This window comes from Sceloporus occidentalis, unplaced genomic scaffold, assembly GCF_023333645.1.
Source record: "Sceloporus occidentalis isolate IW3139 unplaced genomic scaffold, rSceOcc1.0.p SCAF_1, whole genome shotgun sequence".
NCBI classification, from domain to species: domain Eukaryota; kingdom Metazoa; phylum Chordata; class Lepidosauria; order Squamata; family Phrynosomatidae; genus Sceloporus; species Sceloporus occidentalis.
Window position 1 is genome coordinate 21,802,987 of NW_028316981.1, and position 19,104 is coordinate 21,822,090.

The 19,104-nt window shown below is 40.6% G+C and overlaps 1 protein-coding gene across 1 annotated transcript; it reads left to right on the top strand.

Annotated features, from left to right (window-relative positions):
* Positions 1-525: 525 nt before the first annotated feature.
* On the top strand, positions 526-13,313 carry LOC149321118 (cholinesterase-like). Its single transcript, XM_089515872.1, has 6 exons — positions 526-604; positions 2,329-3,820; positions 6,360-6,523; positions 7,609-7,842; positions 9,144-9,288; positions 12,213-13,313. The coding sequence occupies exons 2-5, from the start codon at positions 2,358-2,360 to the stop codon at positions 9,272-9,274; spliced, it is 1,992 nt and encodes a 663-aa protein (XP_089371998.1). The 5' UTR covers positions 526-604; positions 2,329-2,357; the 3' UTR covers positions 9,275-9,288; positions 12,213-13,313.
* Positions 13,314-19,104: the final 5,791 nt, after the last annotated feature.

The window sequence follows — 19,104 nt, forward strand, 5'->3', positions numbered from 1 at the left end:
TGTACTACTTTGATTTCACTCAAGGAAACGGGGGATATAAATGTATCTAATTTCAAATAATCCATCCATCAGTCAATCAATCAGGGGAAATGTCCTCATCAGAATTTACAGAATTTACTCATCTGATTTACAGATGAGTGGGATGTACCAGTACTTCATAAAACCAGAGAGAGATAGATGGGATTTGGAACTGCCATTATTACTTAAGCCCTGCATTTCTCTGTCTTGTGCTCCTGGCTGCTACTAGCTGTAGTTGTAGTAAGAGAAAAGAGAATGTACTCTTTTTTATTATTCAGTACTTGCCAAGTTATATAAAAGTAACTTTCGTTATTTATTTCTTTTACCATTTGCAAGCCAAATTATACAAAGAAAAGTTTTTTAAACCCCCCCCCCCCCAACTATTCTTATCTTGCCAAGATCTAGTGTCCTCCCACATTGTGGGCAAATCCCGTATGGTTGTTGACTTTTATATAACTGTCTTCTCCCTGCGTGCTATTTACAAGAGATTATACATTAATGATGTTATTCATCAGGAACTACTTTCTGCCTCTAGGTCTGAGCTGCTACGGACGCTGAGGGGCAAGAACCCACCGAGGAGAAAGAGGTGAGTTAATAATGCACAGAATGGTTTAGGCAGTTGAAAGTACATGTTACTTCACAGCACACCAGAAAACTAAAAAACATAGTTGAGAAATAGGAGAGAATGGTAGAGTGGTCTTTAGGGAATTGGGAGACAGCTGGCACTGGAACTGAAATCAGGAGCCCTTACTTATACCACTGTGTTTCCTCATTCTTTCAAGAACAAAAATGATTCTGAAATTAACATTTTTGGACTATTACACACATGCAAGCCTTATCTAATAAATTTGCATGTTTAAAGAAGAGTTGCAAAGAGCTAGATTGACCCTAATGTGCTTTAGAGATTATTTGAATGGCCAGATAACATCCAGGAAATTTTCACAGTTTGGTCTCCTCCCCAGCTGTAACTCATTCAAATAAGAATTGATAGATGGAAATATTACAAAATGTTTGGATTACAGTTCCCCAAATTCCTCAGTCAACATGGCCAATTCAGGAAGATTTAGGGAGTGTTAGGCCATTAAAGTAATGTTTTCAAGCTCTGATAGAATCTCAGTCTATGGATTACATCTGATGGGGCCAAGGGCAGACACTGTCAATAAAGGACATAACAGACAATAACATACGTTTCTTTTTACCTACCAATGTATCTTATTTATTTACCAGAAACTCAGATCTAATTGTTTTTACCAAATACCTTTGGAGTACACGCTTGTTGCTGTGTTGGTGGTGCTGCTGCTGCTGCTAAACTAATTTAACCACAAAAAAAAACCAAACCAATAATATTTTCTAACAACAAGAATCTTGTTACCATATATACAGTGCGCCCGCATCATATGCAAGCGTGCTTTACATGGCTTTCAGCATATACTGAAAGCCACGCAGGGAGAAGGGGCAGCACGTCCCATAGGGACAAATGGGGTGTGTGCCCATGGCACACATGTGTCGCCATGCCACCGCACCAGCACGTGCACGAGCCCCATTCATTTAAATGGGGCTCAAGCATAGGTGGTATTTGCTTTATGTGGGGGAGTCAGGAACAGATCCCCCGCGTAAAGTAAGGGCGCACTGTACTTCTGTATAAGTCTAACTCATGTATAAGTCAAGGGCAGGTTTGGGGGGCAAAATCATGGATTTTGATTTGACCCATGGATAAGTCGAGGTTTCAAACTCAGGGGCATGCAACAAAGGATCTAAATGGGGGGGGGGGCATCATTTTACTCCCTCCTTCTCCCTATCTGGACCTCTCCCAAGGCTCACAGTCTGAGCATGCAAAATGTGGACACAAACCTCCAATTCTGGTTTCTGCTTCCATGCTTGGTGAGAGCAGAGATAGGAGGAGACTGAACAAGGGGCAATAAAGTGTATTGACTCCCAGAAAGGGAGGTATGGAAAGTGACCTCTTCTAAGAGTCACACTGACCAAATGACCATAGAGCCATGCATCAGTGTTTCTCTGTGGAAGGCATCATGCCTTCTCAAGGAAACATAGAGCTACACAAAAGCATTGATGCTAATATTCCAGCACTTGTTAGCTAGGCATCAGTGATTCCAGAGGAGGGAGAGTTTCCAGGCATGCACCTATTTCTAGGCTCAGAATGATTCCAGTTAAAAGAAGCACAGAATTCAAGTTGGTTTTTTTTTCTGTAAAAAGGCAAACAGAGCTTGTCTTTTGGACACTTTATATGGCTAGCATGAAACAGATGTCCCAAATGAGGGAAAAATATAATATGTTTTCTCTCCTCCTCAGCAATTCTGGCTCTTTCAGCTACAGCTGCTATGTCTCACTTCCTCCTTTCAGTTTTTGGCCTTTTCTTCCTCTCACTGACTTCCTTCTGTGCCTCTGAAGATGACCCTTCAGTGGTGACCAGCAGTGGCCCCATTAAAGGCAAAAGAATCCTGGCTGGTTCTGGCTCTGTGACTGCCTATTTGGGTATCCCCTATGCTAAGCCCCCTCTAGGAAAACTGCGTTTCCAGAAGCCTCTTCCTCATCCTCCCTGGAGTCATGTATTGGAGACCACCAGATTTGGCAACTCCTGTCCCCAGACAAATGCTTCTGGCCTCCTTGATGTAGACATATGGACTGCCAACACACCACTTTCAGAGGACTGTCTCTTCCTCAATGTCTGGGTGCCCCACCCAAAGCCCTCCACCCCAGCACCTCTCCTTGTATGGATCCAAGGTATGGGTTATATCACTGGCACTGCTTCATTGGAGATCTATGATGGAGCACTTTTAGCTGTCACAGAGAATGTCATTGTGGCCTCCATGAATTACCGCTTGGGAGCTTTGGGTTTTCTTTACATGCCACCACATGCCCCAGGAAACATTGGCTTGTGGGACCAACATCTAGCACTGAAGTGGTTGAAGGAGAATGCAGCTGTCTTTGGTGGAAATACAACTCAATTGACTCTTGTTGGCCATAGCGCTGGAGCAGCCATGGTGGGATTCCATCTTCTCTCACCAGTAAGCCAACCACTTTTCTCCCATGCTGTGCTTCAGAGTGGAGTTCCCAATGCCCTCTGGCCTTGGAAGAACCCCAAGGAAGCAAAGCTAGATGCAGAGACGGTGAGCAAACAAGTGGGGTGTACTCAAAATGCTGACATTCATGTGGTGCAATGTCTACAGAGAATAGAAATTTGGGACAAAAAGTTTTCTCATCTGACTGCTATCAATTCCTTGACAGTAGATGGAGAGTTCTTGCCAGATGAGCCTGAAAAGCTTCTGGAGACAGCAGATCTTCGGGACAAATCAGTACTTACTGGCATCCTAACTGATGAAGGGTCTACATTTGTATTATATATGTATTCTAGTACCAAAACAAATGGTGGGACATTGACTTGGGAGCAGCTTCATCAAGGGGTGATGAGAACTATGCCAAAAGGAACAGATGAAGTTGCTGCTAAGGCTGTAGCACTGAAGTTCAGTGAAAGCTTTCATGGTCCAGAGCGGTATCGTTTGGCTTTTGCTCAGTATTTTAGAGATTATTTCTTTGTCTGTTCTTTGAATGAATTTGCTGCAAAAATCAGAGAAGCTGGGAGGCCTGTGTATGTTTACTCCTTTGATCACCGCACATCTGGATCCATATGGCCTGAATGGGTAGAGACACCTTATGGATCTGAAGTACCTTACCTGTTTGGAAGCCTTACAACAGCTCTGCAAACAACTCAGTCTGTCACAGAGACAGAGAAGGCACTGAGCCATAGAGTGATGCGATATTGGGCTGAATTTGCCAGAAGTGGGTAAGTCATAAACTATTCTGGGTCATAAGACCATGCTTGATAAGGATGAAATTGATGATGATGAAAAATAATGTAATCTATGCTCCACCATTCCTCATAAGCACGCAGGTTGTCTAACAATCAGTATAAAAACATTGTTCACAAAACTATCTAAAATCATGATGACCACATATCTAATATCAAAACTATTATCAACTGGAAATTAAAATGATAAAATAAAATAAGACTAATATAGACAAAAAACAGTAAAAGTCATAGTAAACACTTGCTCCTTTCTTTTCTGTGCCAAAAAGATGAAAATATAGAGGGTGTGTGTGTGTGTGTGGGGGGGGGGGGGACAACAGAAAAAAAAATTCCATAATTGAGGTACTAACACTTAGAACGACTTGACAGGTGTGATTACTCTCTGAACAACTATACTCCCAGATGCCACTAGCAGACTCTTCTCAGCTGATCTAAAATCCTGGGTGTGTTGGTACTGGATCAAGCAGTCCTTCAAGTGGTTCAGTTCTGATCCATTTTGTAATCATTTCATAGATGGCATTTTTGAACTTGTTGCAGTTCACATATGTGGTTAATTTTCAGCCTGTTTCCTTTGAAAAAGGTATTCCTTTTCCTGATATGCATAATACCTGATTGCAGCTATGTGTCCAACCCAGTCCAGGCAAGGCAGGTTGCTGCACAACGGACAGCAGAGATGTGGCATCAGCTAATGAGCAAGCTAAGTAACAAAGAAGATTACAGTCCAGAACTTATTTTCCCTAAGCAAGTAAAAGCTTTAAGTCCCAAATAAAATTCAATCACAAGCTTCAGGTCTGGCAAGAGAGATCAAGGTAAATGGTATCCAGAATCAACCCCTGGGAAAGGGTCGTTTGACCCCCAAAGGGGTCATGAACCACAGGTTGAGAAATGCTGGTGTAGGTCAAACACAGAGTTCAGGAACATGACAGGGAGCCAGGTGGGTCATATAATTTCTGACATCTCTTGGAGGGTAGCGCTGAGAATTTATAGATAAGCAGTTCAACACAGCTGCTGCTGAAGTAACTGCTGCTTCCTATAAATCCTCTGAGACTGCCGGAAGTCCTCCCTTTGTTGTCTCTGCTTGGCAAAGGTAGGGATGCGTAAATTGTCTTCTGTATCTGAATAGGCAGGACTCTCTGCCAGAGCTGGTACTGCATTCTGGTCTGTATCTGAGATGTGTGGCTCTGGAACCCACTCCTGCTTCATTTCAGCATCAGATCCCAGGACGTTCATTGCTTAAGTCTCTGAGTCAGAGTCCATTTCCATGTTCTGGAAGCAGCACATGACACCATGAGCAAAATTATATCAGGACGTTCATAAATATTGATCTAGTGGGACTATATTATACCACGGCCATTTTGGAAAAAGACAATCTGATATTAATGCAGGAATGGTATCAGTGACTGGCATCTATGGGTAACTGTCTACTGCTAATATCTATCATAGAGTTCTTTTACTTTTGTATTACAGTCCAGTTCTCCAAGCAGTGCTGACTGATTGGACATAGACAATATCTAAATTCCCTGTAATCCCAACCTTATCAGTCCCAATGTGGGAAATTTAAATAGTGGCTATACCAACTCATGGCTTTTCAAGATGCTGCTGCTGCTGATTCTGGCATACAACCCTGCCTGGCTGATGTCAAGAAGAAGAAATCTAACAGTTTGTTAGGCGCGGTACACAGCACCAAGAGTGGTACTGCTGCACAGCAAAAAAGGAGCACACAGAAGCAGTTCCTTTTTGCGGTGCAGCTGCGCCGCCGCAAAGCGCTGGAGATGGCACAATGATGTCACAGCTACGCCACACTATTTTGACATGGTGCAGCTGCAACATCATTGCTACGTGCACCATCTGTATGGTACTGTGCAGTGGTGACGCCCTGGCCACATGCTAGGGGTGTGGGGTGTGGGGTCGCTCCGCCCCCAGGCAAGCCTAGCACCTGTCAAGGATGTCATGGAGAGCCCATCGGTATCGGGCCATAGATAGCACACTGACAGGATATTTATACAAGGTCTTCAGCTCTGGAGCTAGCCTTTCACCCATGGATTTGTTGGCATTTATAGCTACATTGCCTTTTATTTGAAGGAGAAAAATGGTAAATCATAATCAAACCATATATAACTATTTCCATTTGATAAATAGACAAAAAGCTAGGAAATATATTTATGTTTGAATTCTGGTGATTATTTGATGCTGATTCTGGTGTCATTCGTATGCTGGAAAAACAGTGTAAATGACTGTTAAAGCTGATGGTTCTTTTATGATTTTTTAAAACAACAAGGTGCTCTGTCAAGCAATAAAAGACATCTTTTTGTTACAGCTTGTTGTTTTTCTCATTGGCATATGTTGCATCTAGATTTGTCTTGTGATTGGTCATGGGAAAATTAACATAGGCTTCATCTACCTGAATTACTAAGGGATTGCAATTGTATATATGAAGAAATATGTTAAATTTCTCTTAACATCTGCTTTGCCTTGAGCCTCGCTTTAAAACATGATTTATTTTTTGTATTCAAAGGAATCCTACTGGATCAACACCCAATGAGGTGGAATGGCCACTGTACAATGCCAAAGAGAAGAAGTTCTTTCACATCAGTACAGGGGAGCCCCAGCTCAAACCAATGTCACCTACTCCACATTGTGATTTCCTGGCCAGTCTGAAGGTGAATGCAACATGTACAAGTGAGTTCAATCCCTTTGAGAAAGAGACTGCATGTTAATAATTTTAATTACCTGACTTGGGACTTGGAACTTGAATCTCTAGCATCTGAGGTCCCATAAAGATGCTCAGCTGAAAATAGTATTGTGAAGGGGTAACATGGCATCTTTGTTGTGAAGCCACAGCGTTTGGGAAAGAAAAAATGTTTGTCTCATGCAGTGTGTCCCAATGGGAAATGTTACTTTTTTTTTTTAATACTAGATACAGAATCCCATAGCCAGCATGGCCAGTGGCCCTCCTAGTGAGAGATTTCTGGAAGTTGTAGAACCTAAATGTAACTTTACCATGCTTTGAAAGAGGACTCATTGGCTGAGATGCTGCACTGCAGAAACACAGCATAAAAGTTCCACATGTAGAACTATATTATGTCTCCCTTTTCATCTCCCAAGAACCCACCTTTAAGCTGCAAGAGGTCCAAATCTATGGCTTTTTAGTGATGTGTGGACAGCAGTAAGCATCAGAGGAATGTCTGGCTATGACATCCACAATGCCCAATGGTCATGAAGCAGCTGTAGAGACAGGTTCCTGATGCAGCTAAAAGGTGTGTTGGTCACTGGGTGTGTTTGGCAAAGATGCCAGCCTCCACAACAAGAAAAAAGAAAGTCAGTGAGAGGATATCACCCTAGGTCTACATAACAAACCTGGACATTGCCATGATTAATATGATCAAACTCCTATTTTTGATCCTTATCCATCCAGCAGCCATTGCCCATGTTACTGGGTAGCAAATTTAGATTCAGGATGAATATACACTCTTAAGACAGTCACCACTGAGCCCATTTCCATGTATAGCACAACTATAGGATAACACAAAGTGTAACAGAAGAAAAACCACAGAGGTTCAGTTATTTTAATGCTGTGTCCTGTTCTCCACTATAACATTTGTTGGTGAAATATGAGCTGAGAAAACAGCAAGATCAGTGTCTGTGTTTTATGGAGTTGCTGGTGCATGGTGGGAATGGCTTGAGAAGCCCTTCTGGATTCCATTTGCTGCTCGTGGGCTTTCAACATATTCTTGTCTTCATAGTGTTCTCCTAATATCTCCTAGGCCAGGACTGCATGGAAGATGTAGATGAATGCCAGCTGATCCCCAATGTCTGCCAAAATGGAGGCACCTGCCAGAACACTCCTGGGAGCTACAACTGTGACTGTGTCAATGGCTGGACTGGCAAGGACTGCAGTGAGAACATTGATGATTGTCTTAGCGCAGCCTGCTTCACAGGGGCCACTTGCCATGACCGCGTGGCCTCCTTTTACTGTGAATGCCCACCAGGCAGGACAGGTACAAGTGTGGCCCCATCCCTACAATGAAACCCTCTGGCATTATTCCAGGATGATCCATAAGTGTAATGACATTAGAGATGTAGCCTAATCCCAGACTTGAATTATGCACCCATTTGTCTCTTGCATATTCCAGAACATCAGTATTCTTAGAGGGCACTGTGTTCCCCAGATATTAGTTGTGATCCATAAGTAAGAAGTTTGCATTTCTGCATGCTTTGTAAGTTATCACTTAAGTTTATTTCACCCCATTTCCATCCCGTTCTTGTCATGGGATGGGATTGGCATGGAACAGGTGAGAATGGGTGTTACCACATGGGAGAATGCTGCCAATGCTGCCAGGAGTTCCCAAGCGATTCTCCATCTGTGCCATAGCAGCCAATTTTGAAGAATGATTTTAGGATTACTGGTGGCATCAGTGGCGTTCTCCTGTGTAGTAACACCCTTTATCACTCATTCCATACCAATCCCATACCCTGCCCAGAATGGTTTGGAAATGGCATGCTAATGATATAATAAAAGTGGTCCTGTCTGGAAAGAGAGCCTTCAATCAGTATGCTTTTGAGTGTTGTGTAGCCCAGTGCCTCCAATGAAACCCTTGCCCTAAGTTAATTCACAAGAGTCTTGGCATCAGAAACATAGCCTATCCAATTGTACTGTATATCACAGAACAGAGATGGGTAAGATGTACCCTCTGTATCGTACCACACTTATATCCTCTTATGGTCCTTAAAAAAATAGACTTCCCCCATACTAACTATGATCTGTAGGGATTAATCCCACCAGATTTGTAGCTGAAATTGCTTTTTTAGGAGTAAAAGAGTCCTTCCTTCCTTCCTTCCTTCCTTCCTTCCTTCCTTCCTTCCTTCCCTCCCTCCCTTTTCTTCCTAAACAAGAAATGAATAGATGTCACTTCGGCTTTAGAAAAGAGGTCTCTCCTGCTCTTAAAAAAGACCAGAGTGCTTAAACTTTACAGCCTCTTGATGGTGTGAGAGGGCTATTCTAGATAAATTAAACAAAAAAAAAAGTCGTTCAGTCCTGGACTTACATTGTACATCCATTGGTCTGGATGCCTGCCTTTATTCTGCATGAAATACATGTATAAGGACCTTCTTCATAGCCAGAGGGTTTGATTGAATTTTAGAAAAGTTCTGGAAGGCCACGTTTCAATGTGATGTTCTCATAGGTAAAAAATAATTAGGGTTTTCTTTTGGTGTGATTTTTTCCACCTTCATGGGAATCCTGTGCCCCTAACCCCAGCAAATGTGGAGGACCTACTGTAATAATGTCCATCACCCACAGGTTTGCTGTGCCATCTCAATGATGCCTGCATTGGAAATCCATGCAATGAAGGCTGCAAGTGTGACACCAACCTCATCACTGGAAAAATCATTTGCACCTGCCCATCTCATGCTGATGGAAGTAAGCCTTAATAAGTACTCATTGGGTGAGCAATCTACATTTATTTGTTTATTTATTTAAGTATGTATGTCCTATTTTTATCATGGGATTTTCACGTGGGATATATTAAACTCAATCAAAACAGTTCATAACAATATAGAATCTCAAAAATAAAATTCAGAACCATTTATATTAACTCAAAACACACAGTTTAACATGTAAAGCTAGTTAAAATGTTAGACACTTTTGCTAATATTCAACATTGACTACTAATGTTTGCATAATTAAGGACATTGCCACATGAGCCCCATTCTGGCTGAAATCGTGTTAGTTAATAACAACTTTTCCATCTCAGAGCAGCCATTATTGCATGTCTCCACAATTAACATAATTGGGGCTGCTTCTGCCATTGTGCAGGGCTGGTTTTATTTGGGGCGGGAGGTTGTTTTAGATTATGTTTTTAATTTTTGTATGTTTTAAATTTTAATTTTGTAGTGTTTTAATTAGGTTATTTTAATTGTTTTTAAAATTTTTGTTTAATGTGTTTCTATATTGTGAGCCACCTTGGGTCCCTTTTTGGGAGAAAGGCAACATAGAAATAAAATAAAATAAAAATAATGATAACCAAGGATCTACATAAATTCAACCTAGAAAGCGATGAAATCTAAATAATTAAAAATATCCTGCACCAAATATCCTGATCAAATATTGATGATGATGAAACTGAGATGTCATACTTTTGCCACACGAGAAGGCATGACTAATAAGAAAAGACAATAATGCCAGGAAAGGTGGAAGGTAGTAAAAAGAGAGGTAGACTACACACCAAATGGTTAGACTCCATCAGGAAAGACGTGGGCCTGAGTCTGCAGGATCTAAGCAGTGCAGTGAAGTATAGGGAGTCTTGGAGATGTCTCATCCATGGGGTCACCATGAGTTGGGGTTGATTGGAAGGCACTTAACAACCAGTGTTACCAACAAGCCTCAAAGATAATTCCCCAAAATGTTTGTCCAAAACACACTGAATACCGCCACATCACACGGAATATTCAGTCACAATTCCCGGAAAATTCCCATAATGTTAAAATGGCGGATGTTTTGCAAATAAACGTAAACATAATTGAATAAAAATAATTGTAACTTATTTCAACTCTCAAAATCACCACTGAACCAAACAAAGAATCTTTCAGTCCTTTTAAGATATTTATTTTGACATGAAGGGGGTTCAGGAAGCTTTGTGCCAAATAGAAATGTGTTAGGCTGCAACCGCACTGCAGAAAGACACCCTTTTAATTGCCATGGCTCAGTGCTAGGGAATCTTGGGAATTCTAGTTTTCAGAGACATTTAACCTTCTCTCTCAGCAAACTCTGGTGTGACAACAAACTACAGTTCCCAGGATTTCATAGCACTGGGCCATGGCAGTAAAAACGGTATGAAACTGGATTGTCTCTGGAGTGAAGATGCAGCCTGAGTTGGGTCCAAGACACACTGCAGAAATAATCCAGTTTGAGACCGCTTTAGCTGCCCTGGCTCAGTGCTAGGTAACCCTGGGAAGTGTAGTTTTGTGAGACATTGCGCCTTCTTTATCAAAAAGAGCTCTGGTGCCACAACAAACTACAATTCCCAGGATTCCCTAGCACTGAGCCAGGAGAGTTAAAGCGGTCACAAACTGGATTATTTCTACAGTGTTTTGGACCTTCGTTATTAAAAATGCTCAAGGTCCAATCCATACTGCAGAAATAATCCAGTTTGAGACCGCTTTAACTGCCCTGGCTCAGTGCTAGGGAACCCTGGGAATTGTAGTTTTGTGAGAAAGAGCTCTGGTGCCACAATGAACTACAATTCCCATGCATCTGAGGAAGTACGCTTAAGTCTAATAAAGCTAGACTTAAGAGGGAGTCGGGGGCTGAGAGAGAGAGAGAGAGAGAGAGAGAGAGAGAGAGAGAGCACTTCCTGAGGGCGGGGGCGGCGACCACTCTCCAGTCCTCTCTCTGATTGGCTGAAAACTGTTAATGTGTGACACTCCAAAGGGTTGTTAGCCAGCCTGGCTGTCAGAGTCAGGGCTGGAGCTGAAATGGGCAAAAGTCACCAAAAATGCACTGTAATAGAGCCAGGCACCAAAATCACACCAAAAGCTCTGAAAAGTCCCCGTTTTTATGTGAAAGTCAAGACATTGGCAACACTGTAAATAACAAGAAACAACAAATGGACAAAAGAAACATTACCTTCTGAATGCCTGGCCTTCAGGTAACTGCTTATGGGTACTCCAGGTTGGCAAAAGGAGGAAAAAGCAGGGTCAAATGCATTATTAACAACAACAGCCATCCAACCAGCCATAAATGATCCACCTTGCTGACATGGGAGCCCCAAGCCTTTACTGCAGAATATAAATATTGAGCTATATACGACTGAAGAAGAGGAAAGGAGTTTCAAATAAATTAGGTGGGCACATATAAGTAATTACAGAATATCTACAGCATGAGTGCAGTACTAAAATGTGGAAATTACCTCCAGCCCAGTTTCCAACCACAAACAAGGTGAAATTTATTTGAAAGAAGGAGAGGTCAGGGAAAAGTAAGGAATCATCAAATGCAAGACATCTTTTCCAAGACTATTGGATAATTTGTCAACCTTTAGTTAGATTCTAGCAAAATTCTTTTAATTTTACTATGATTAGCACAATGGTGTTATTGGCAGTGAAAGTGGAGTTAAGTCTGGTCAAAAATCTTTGCTCAGGAAAAAAAGAAAGATTTTTTTTTTATTCCTGGATTCTCTTCAGTACTAGCATTTTAACTTTTATATATTTCTTTTGCCCAATTATTAGTAGTGTAAGTGTTCCAAGAGAAGTTTTTGATTTAGTTAAAGGGGCAAACTAATTAAATATAAGGATTTTGATGTACTCAGAGTAAATGCTTCATATGTCCAAAGGAATGAAATGTTACATCTCCCTTTTTCCCATGTATCTATAGACCAAAAGTTACCATCAAGAAGTAACTAGAAGAATGGATCAGTGCAGAGATTTATTTGAAAAGCATACCATTTTTGATTTTGATATATGTAATTCAAAGAAGAACTTCTCCATAATTATTTACTCTGTTGGTGTTGTAAAAATGGAAGTGGTACTTCTGCCCATATTTAGTGGTAAAACAATATTGGTTTATGATTGTAACTACTATCAAGATAATCAGATGTATTTTACAGCTGAATCCTCTCACTGTATCATTAGGCAATATTTCAGATCAGATACCCAAAATGTACATAACAATGGTATCATACCTTGATTGTTACCTGTGTGCTATTGCCTGGGACCTATTCACACTACATGGTTATAGCATTGTTATTCCACTTTAACTACCTTGGCTGCATCCTATGGGATCTGAGGATTGGTAATCTAGTGAGACACTAAAGTGCGATGGTTAAGAATTATAAATGCACCTAAACTGCCAGCTCTAGGATTCCATGGGACAGAACCATGGCAATTACAGCAGAATAATAATAATAATAATAATAATAATAATAATAATAATAGGATTTATTTATATGCTGCCAATCACTGGGAATCCGGGCGGCTTACAACAGAGGGGATAATAGACAGTTCCCTGCCCTCAGGCTTACAATCTAAAAAGACACAAATCATAGTGTTATAATTCTGTAGTGTGAATGGGCCACTGAAGCACTGAGATCAAGATGCAATATGTCAGTGGGGATAAAAATCTTATACATTAAACTTCTGAAAACTGGATAGTATTTGATAAGCTTTTAGGAAAACTGGAGTCTTCATATTAATTAAAAGGATGTGCAGAGACTCCTAACCATCTTGAATATGACTTCAATATGACTGGAGTATTATTAGTTGGATTATAGAATGTATTCATACATTATTTTCTTATATGATGATATTTTGAATTTTTCTTCTTCTTTTCGTCTTTGTCTCAATGTTCTGAATACAAAAAAAAAAGCATTTAAAATGTTTTGCTTTTTAAAATTGTCTATCCTGCCTTTGATGTAAATATGATATGTGTGGATCATCATCCTTCCTTTGTTTCACTTTTCAAAATAAATATACTTAAAGCGGAATTGGAGTCTTTATTTAGGTCTTTGATGCCACAGTGCCTTTCATGATCTTTCATCTTAGTCTTCTCTGGACACACTCCATCTTGTCAGTACAGGTGTGATATTTTATTTTGTTTAGAGAATGTTCTCATAGTCTGTCTCTCTCTCTCTCTCAATCAGACTATAGCTTTCACATGACCACTGGCTAAAGGATACTGGGTCCTGGAACCCAAGAAAGTAATATTTCCAAGTTCTGTGCATAACCCTCTTCTGTATCAGAAGAAGTCCATCTTTCTGTGAAATTGTGTCACTCACAAAATAGATTACTGAAGATGAATCCTTCTTGACGAGCAAGCAGCAGAAAGAGCTCTTTTTTCTACTTGTTGCAAAAGTCACCTTGATTGCAACAAGAAGTGGTGACCACCTGGCCCCGTGAAAAAGTTCTTTGTTTCAATCCGCAGGTCCTCCCAACTTTAGCAGAACAGCCTTGTATCCTGAACAACACTTTGTCTTCTGCAGTGGGAGAGAGAACACAAGGGATCGTAGTGACAAGACTGAGCTTATAATTTCCCAAGGAGGTCATCTGCAGGGACTACCAAAAGAACCCTAGAGGTACCTGCATGTGCCTGTTGCTCTGCATCCATCTACACAAAAATAACTGTTTTGAGTGAATGATATTTTTTTCAAAGGGTTAATGAGGAGCCCAAGACCCATAAAGCCAACCTGGGGCAGTGAGTGGGCACATACAGCCAGTGGGCCACTGAATTCTGACTACTGCTACAAGCCTTCCTTTTAAAGCTGTTTTTCAAAATGGTGTCATGACAATCCCCCAGACTGTGTACAGTGTCATCAGCCATTCCCACTTTTTACTTTTGACTTCATTATAGTGACTGATTCTTTCAAATCATGTAAAAATATAGTGCGTATCTTTAGCCTACAAATACAGTGTGTCTCTTTTTGACCTATACATCCAGAAGGGTATGATAAACTTCAGAAAGTCTTGAGAAAAACATCAGCTACTGCCAAAAGGCCTGTCTTTCTCCCTGGCTGCTGCCACACTGCAGACTTAATGTAGTTTCACATTGTTTTCACTGCTATGCTGCAATGCTATGGAATCCTAGGATTTGTGGTTTGTTATGACACCAGAGCTCTCGAACATAGAAGGTTAAATTGCTCACAAAACTACAAATCCCAGAATTCTATAATATTGAGTCATGGCAGTTAAAGTGGTGTCAAACTGCATTAATTCTGCTGTGTAGTTGCAGCCTCAGTCTCTATTTTTTTTTTAACCTTCAGGAGTCCCTTTATTAGTTATTGGTTTACTTGTTTATTGCACTTGTATCCCATCTTTCTCCTAAAATTGGATCCTTTCCTTCACCTTGACCTTCTGTTGGTTTATCTGTGGAGTCAGTTATAGATTTTGCTCGTGGGAGAACAAGTAATTATATGAGAGATTCGTAGTAAACTATACACAGGTACACCTAATAAAGTAATTTTTTCAAGACAGGGCAGTCAAAATGTAAGTAAATGAATCAGGGCCCTGTACATATATAGACTATATAGAATCCATGGAATTGTTTATGTCAACAGGCACATTGAAATATACGTAGAAGCAATGAATTGACCAGATGTCATGTCACACTTTTGTCTGCTAGGGGTCAGCCCAGAGCTATGGGTGGCTATGCAAAACGAAAAAGAAAACAACCACTCCTACTTGGACGCAGGGAACAGATGGTGGTTTCCATGTCAGGGATGCAGTGAATCTGCTGTGAGGTTTATACATCAAAGGAGCTGTCCAAGGCCTCTACTACACTGCAGAAATAAAGCACTTTGCTACCATTTTAACTTCCATGGCTCAATGATATCAAATTCTGGGTTTTGTAGTTTGGTGGGGCATCAGAATTCACAACACTATAAACATCATTATTATTTTATTATTATTATTTTACTTATTTATATGCTGCCTTTCTCCTCATACAGGGGCTCAAGGTGGCTAAACATCTCATAAAACACAAAAGCCAGAATTCTATAGCATTGAGCCATGGCAGCTAAAGTGGTGTCAAACTGCTTTAATTCTGCTGTCTGGCAGCAGCCCAAGTTTCTGGACTTTAAAGACTGGAATGAAAACAAAAGCAGATTTATGGCACTCTGTGGAGTTGGGAAGCCACGCTGGTCCCCAAGAAGATTACACTTTTGACATGGAAGCCAGAAGATTAGTCCCTATGCCTTGGTTCCATACATAAGAAGCAGAGTACCCCAATAGCCCACTAGTGCCAGTGGTGTCACTAGGGGGTGCGGATCGCACCAGGTGACACCCTAAGGAGGGATGACACCACTGTTCCTCAAAGACCTGCCTTTTGGCAGAAATGGGCTGTGGCGTTCATCTGCTTCTCTTTAAAATGCTTTAAGAGATGGTGGGAGTGGGTCAGCTTAGTGGGAGGAGATAGGAGAGGCCCCAGAATTTTCTAAAATTAAAATTTCAAATTTAATTTTTTTTAATTTTTAATTTTTTTATTCTTTTAACATTTTCTTTAAAAACATCAGATTTTAAACAACTCTTCACTACATACATGCACATACATTTAGGCTGTGCATGTGATATTGTAATTTGAAGGTATAATTTTAATTTTGCTAATTGTGTGTGTAATATTCAGTAGTATATGGGAATTACAATTTATGAATAACATTAGTGCAAAAAAAGCATTACTAAGGATTTTGTATGGTGTGAAATGGGAGGAGGTCAATGGGTGTGTGTGTGACACCATGAGTTACTGCACTGGGTGACATCAGTGCTAGTGACACCAATGCTGTGTGCCTCACCCAGAACTTACTTTTCATGAGGTTGACAGTCATGCACACTTGCCCTTGCTCAGTGACACAGACAGTGGGTTTTGAAAAGCAGCCAATATTAGGGACATCCAGATAACATTGTCTACACTGCAGGCGGCTGGCTGCAACACAAGAGAACAAAATGATGGGGTACTATAAGTAGCTGCCTGCCCAAACAACACAGTGAAATCAGGGATCCTTTTATATTTTTGGAACTAATGATGGAAGAATGAACTCATCGGATTCACATTTTTTGTGAATCTATGAAAGAGTTCACCCAAAAGGGAAAGAAGTCTCTGGAAGTGTTCTCTTTATTTTGATTTTACTGTACCTCCATATTCCCATGTATACATTCAAACTCCTTCTTGAAATATCCTAGGTTTCCTTCATTCCTCCCAATACTGGGTTTTTTCCCCTCCCACTATTTACAAAGTGCATCTAAACTAATTTTCAGCATTTTCCACTGAGCCTTCTTTAGTATTATTTAGGAGGTATAGTCAAAGTGTTAAAGTGTTTTCAGTATATTTTTCATTATGTTGTGAAATAGTCAAAAATCCAAAATCCAAAACACTTCAGGTCCCAAGCATTTTGGATAAGGACAATTTGTATTATACTAATCATTTTGTTGATTAGTATAATTTCCTCACTTGATCTCTGTGGAATCTATGTCCTGGAAATAATAGCTACGTCTACTGGTTGTGAAAGCTGAAAAACACATCATCTCCCTGATTGCAAGTAATCGGCAGTGAAAAACTTGAAATGTTTCCCTAATGGAACGACTAACTTCGGTATCTGGACAGAAGTATTGGGTATTTCTGAGATTGACAGAAGGCAGGTCATTCCCACCAGAACCCTGGACTTGCTTTTCTCTGCTTCCAGCCCTGAAACTACTAACAAACCAAAGTGAAGCCATGTTACTGGAAAACAACCTTGAACACTATAGCTGACAGTTACAGTTGCAGCTGCGGGGGCTACTAAAGATTGCAGTTCCCAGTATAAAATTCAAAGATATAGCCGTGTTAGTCTGTAGAATCGGTACGTAGAGAGATCATGTAGCACCTCTGAGACTAACTGAAAGAAAGAAATTGGCAGCATGAGCTTTCATAGACTTCAGTCTACTTCCTCAGATGCATTTGGTGGAGTAGAAGCCAGGCACAGACATAGAGATGTCATTGGTATGTTAGGATGTCAATACAAATTACAAATCCTTTGTGTATGGAAATGAAGTTGCAGGTATCTCTGTTTTGCAACATCTGAGCAGCATGGGCTGACTAAGGAAAAGTGAACTGAATGTTGATTGTTAGAAATGAACATCTAGTAGACACATATACCAAAGGAAATATTGAGAACCTTTGTAACATACATGTGACTCTTTAGCCATCTGTAACATCACCATGCAATCCTATAAATTCTGGAATCATGTCAATAAAGTTGTTCTTCCCGGTTCCTGATACAGACTGCTGGGATGTTCTATTCTGGAGGGGAGGGAATCAATCTCCTTGGCCAAGGATAACTATCTTTCCACACAGATTCAGGGCCAAACCCACAGTCTGTGTACCTTCCAGGTGGTTACAGTGGAAATGATATCTCAATTCTCCCCCCTATGTATCTTGGCTAATTCTGGGATGTGCAAATAAGCAGCCAAGTTTGTATTATCCCATTTCATTTATATTTCATTTTGGAAAATACAGGTTAATATAGAATGACATGAGAAGAAGGAATGAAAAGTCTTTAGTAATGCAAGGAGTTCCCAGGAAATACTTTGAGATGAAAAAAACATCATGTGGCTCTCCAAAATAAAATTGTTTTGCATAGGAACAAAAACAGGAACTTTCAGAGACTTTTTCCCCTCATCTGAAGAGGATCAAATTTGCAGTAACTAACACCATTTGTTGTTGTTAGCTGCTCTTGAGTCAGTTTCGACTCATGGCACATACATGAACTGAACCACAGTTTCAGTAAAATGCTGATAGCCAAAGTTTCTGCAAAGTTTGTGACAGTGGTATTTTTGGTTAGAAAAATGTATCCAAAAAAGTATACAGTACAGAAAAGGGCACTAAAAAGTGTAATACAGAAGAGAGATAATCACTTAAATTTAGTAGATTACCACCCTACACTCTAATAGTAATGCTATTCCACTTTTACTGCTCTAGCTGCCTCCTGTGGCATTCTGGGGTTTGTAGTTCAGTGAGGCCTAAGAGCTCTGAGAATTCGAAATGCCTCTCCTTAAAATGCAAATCCCAGAATGCACCAGGAAGCAGCCAGAGAAGCTAAAGTGGAATAGCAGCACTATAAGAGTGCAGTGCGGTAAGCGCCTTAAGCATCCCTTCTTCACATGCTCCTGTTCCTGCAGCAAGGATGCAGGAGGTTGAGCAACTAAGGTTCAAAACACACTGCAGAAATAATCCAGTTTGAGACCACTTTAACTGCTCTGGCTCAGTGCTAGAGGATCCTGGGAATTGTAATGTATTGTCTCACAAAACTACAAATCACAGATTTCTCTAGCATTGAGCCATGGCAGTTAAAACAGTCTCAAACTGAACAATTTCTGCAGTGTGTTTTGAACCTGACACCCTCAGCTCATGACACACTGCTAAAGTAGAAGTCCATTCCACAAGCCCACTTCTAAAGCCTGGATCTACCCTCTTGCAGTGTTTCAAGACTCTGTCCCTCTGGTGGAGCAATCTCAGTCTTTCTGGATGCCTCTGCTTCCCACTCAGGCAGATCCAGTCTATTGGAGCAGAATGAATTAAGGAGATAAAATGGGCTGTACCACTTCAGGCTTCAGGTAAGCAAGGTAATTTCAGGATAGTCACTCCTTCAGACTGCAAATTCAGGTGGTGAGTGTTGACAGACAAAGGAGTTTAGAGTTGATCACACTGGCGCTAATTTCGGCATTAAAGAGAGATTAAAGCGCATTTAAAGCATAACGCAAATAAAGTGAAAGTGGCAAGTAATTGTGGGAATGATTATCACATG